Genomic DNA, 3,235 nt, shown 5'->3' with positions numbered 1-3,235 from the left:
AGTGAAAGACTTGTTTCCAAAGGGCAGGGATTCTCCATAGTATCTATGTTCAGCAAATACTAACATGGCATTAAGCTCTTCAGCCACTTCCCACATAAAACCCTAGGGGAAGAAAAAGTGTTTAATGAAGAGTGAATTATCATTTGAATGTACTGTTAAACCCCTACGCCTCGATTAGAAAGAATTCCACCAACTCAGTTACTCTTATTCAAGTATTGTCTAACAATTAAAAAACACACACACACACACACACAGACTGGTATGAACGACAATGAAAATAATGCATTCCTAAACTAAAAATGTATCCACCAAATTCTGCCAAGAGCACTGCCCAGTATGCGCTGCCAGAACTAAGTGCATTGGGACTCAAATTAAGTTACAAAATGAATTCTCATATCTAAATAACACTTACCTGGTTGTGTACCTGCCAGAAACGAATGGAAGAATTAGGACAGTCATGAGTTTTTGGCCAGCAACAATTTGGAGACTGAACTGGGACATGCATACCTGGGTGAGCATGTGGCACCACACCAGAGCACAGACGCCCAGCCAGAGCACAGGTAGCCACATGGAGACTTGCACTGCCATACGTGACTCAGAATAAGATTACAAACTGTGTATACGAGTTCAAAACCTGTGCTTCTGCAGCTGGATATATGCCATTTAGACAAGCACAGACAAACAGGATCTAACCCCTAAACTACAATATGTACAAAAGATTTTCCTCTGGTGCTCATCAACTTCAGGTGTAGCAGCCTTTACAAGGATGAGTTAATTTACCCTCAACTCCCCTTTGGGGCAGAGAACTATTATAAATCCCATTGACAGAAGGGGACTCTGAAACAACAAGTTGCAAGGTAACTTGAGCAGTATTCTCCTGCTATCCAGACCAGTACCTCAAATCGCATCATCCTTCCTTCCAACACACTGACAATTCAAGGACTCTTTTCTTTGATTGCAGAGTGCTTTGAGATTCAGGTCCTAAAGCTTGAATTCTGTTCTTTCTTTAGGCTGACTTACATGGAGAATACCATTTTCCTCATTTTAAAATCCAAATTTGCAGTTAATTATATATCCCAATGGCATCTCCTTGCTTTCCCAATATCCCACTAGAAAGTCATACTCTAAAAGTAAAAAGATTAGGGAGCAAAAATCTGATTTATACCCACTGTGTTATTGCAAAACCATGTGATATCTCCTTCATTGCCAGTATAGAAGAGTATTGATCCACCATCTTTCTTCCAGTGCTGGTCTGCTATTAGGTACCGCTGCTGGAATGTACGATTTTCAACAAATCCAAAGTGATCAACCTGTCAGAAGGAAGATAAAAACAAAACACTTTAAAAAGGACTGAGAAAGGTCAAGGATGAAGAGGCATAACATGCAAAGAATGCGCCCAGGGCAGTCCTCTCCCCTCCTTCTCCTACTAGGCAGCATGCAGGAGATGTAGCAAGCAATGATATGGGCAGTGCATGTCAAGGAATGCAAAATATTCTGGGAACTGCAGTTCTCTGAAGTGGACTCTGTCTGGGGGGGAGAACTGACCCTATTTTTGCTACTAAAACTCAGAATTTTTGCCTTCCCAACATGAACAGCAACAAAAATGGGGTGAAAGCTCCCCCCAGCAAACTCCACTGTAACTCTAGAGATCTACAATTCCCAGAACACCTTGCACTCAAAAGCACAAACCACCTGCACCACTAGACTCTGCAGCCAGGAAATGCAAGCAGAGCTGGAGGGTTGGGGGTAGTAAGGCACCCTACTCTTCATCCTTCTGGCATCTCTCCCCTTACGCAGCACATGGGAGATGCCCCATTCATTCACCCCATATTACACTAAGGATGAGTGGAATAACAAGATAAGAGAAGATTCATTTTTAAATCACGTTCTTTTAATGTGGGTGAAGTTCTTGGAGTCAAATGCATGAGATAGCTGTGTCTGATTTGGAGGTGGGCATCAAATCTAACAGGTCAGATGAAGCCTGAACACTCAGAGGGAAATGTAGTATCAGCTACAAGAGATGTACAGTTTCACTAACATTGCACTTAAAGGACATGGTGTCGAGGAGTGCAGGCCTGCCACAATATTGCAATAGTAGCTAGAGAACCCAGTCAGGCATCACACAACTCTATTGTGCCATGTACTATAGACATAGGAAGAAACAGTCCTAGTCCTTGACTGCTTAAAATGTAGGAGATAATTAGCTACAGCAGGCTCATAAGTAAACCAAGATGAATGGTTGTACCATGAAGAATGAATGATACTGTTTGTCAAAAGTTTTCCAACAAAATACTGTTTTTCTTTAGAGAATATTGTTTGTATTCTTTTCTTCTAAAACTATCCATTTCAGTTGAAGGGTGAAGATAGCCTTTAACTGACTCCATTTGAATTATTTTAGTACAGAGCAACATTCCCCCACCCCCTTCAGTCTCCCTCATCTCCCACTGGTTTGGTGGTGCCTCCTGGAGGCAAGAGCCTGACATCTGCTGGTATGAACATCTGTGCTTGCCACCCTCTGTCTTCAGACTCTACAGTCCCACACGTGCTCATAAAACCGAGCTCTTTGAATACGTCCTTTGTTTTAAAAACATCAGAGTGACTTTACCGCTCATAAAAATGAGGGATCCATGTTGCAGCATGAGCAGCTGCTGTGCAGACTTCTCCATACAGTTCAGATGATGCAAACCTGCGAGTGGATTTGGGGAGGGAAATTTTGTACATCTGAAAAAAAAAAAAAAAGGATGGGAAGGAGAAGACTGCTTTTCTTTTTAAAGAGACATTTTATAAAGATCCTTTAAGGAACAAAGCAGGCTTGCAAAACACTGGTGCAGGGAATGTCGTGCTCTCCTTGTACTGAGCTTGGAAGAAGCTCACCTCCTTTGTGAACTTGTATTTATTATTCATAGTGTTAGGAGGAGGCACTGTATGGAGAGACAAGGCCCTTGGCCCCAGTGACTAATTCCAGCTCCAATTAAACATGTTTATATACATGCTTAACTTTGTGGGCATGAATCATTCCACTAAGACAGCCTGTTGTTTAAAGGCTACACTACACTAAAACCCTAATGACAGCAGACTGTGGTGATCAGACACTGATAACTGGTTGCTGCTTCTGCAAATGTAGAGTCTTTTTTTCCCTAGACTTAATATGAAACTTACTGCTGTAATAGGAAAGTGATTCCTAGGAAACAGATCAGACCCAGCAACAGAAAGTGCTTGGTCTAAAAGGTCTGGA

At 41.9% G+C, this 3,235-nt stretch overlaps 1 protein-coding gene across 2 annotated transcripts in view; it reads right to left on the bottom strand.

Moving 5' to 3' along the window:
- The window catches only part of PRCP (prolylcarboxypeptidase), a 25,345-nt gene extending 22,629 nt beyond the window's left edge, over positions 1–2,716 (bottom strand). For both annotated transcript variants that reach the window (XM_025191660.1, XM_025191661.1), the window contains exons 1-3: positions 2,606–2,716; positions 1,170–1,310; positions 1–102 (exon numbers count right to left, since the gene is read on the bottom strand). In XM_025191660.1, coding sequence (XP_025047445.1) covers positions 1–96 — 96 coding nt within the window. In that variant the 5' untranslated portion in view covers positions 97–102; positions 1,170–1,310; positions 2,606–2,716. The remainder of the gene's footprint in view (positions 103–1,169; positions 1,311–2,605) is intronic.
- Positions 2,717–3,235: the final 519 nt, after the last annotated feature.

The sequence above is a fragment of the Alligator sinensis genome, unplaced genomic scaffold, assembly GCF_000455745.1.
Source record: "Alligator sinensis unplaced genomic scaffold, ASM45574v1 scaffold1028_1, whole genome shotgun sequence".
Lineage (NCBI taxonomy): Eukaryota > Metazoa > Chordata > Crocodylia > Alligatoridae > Alligator > Alligator sinensis.
This window is presented reverse-complemented; position numbering and strand designations above follow the sequence as displayed.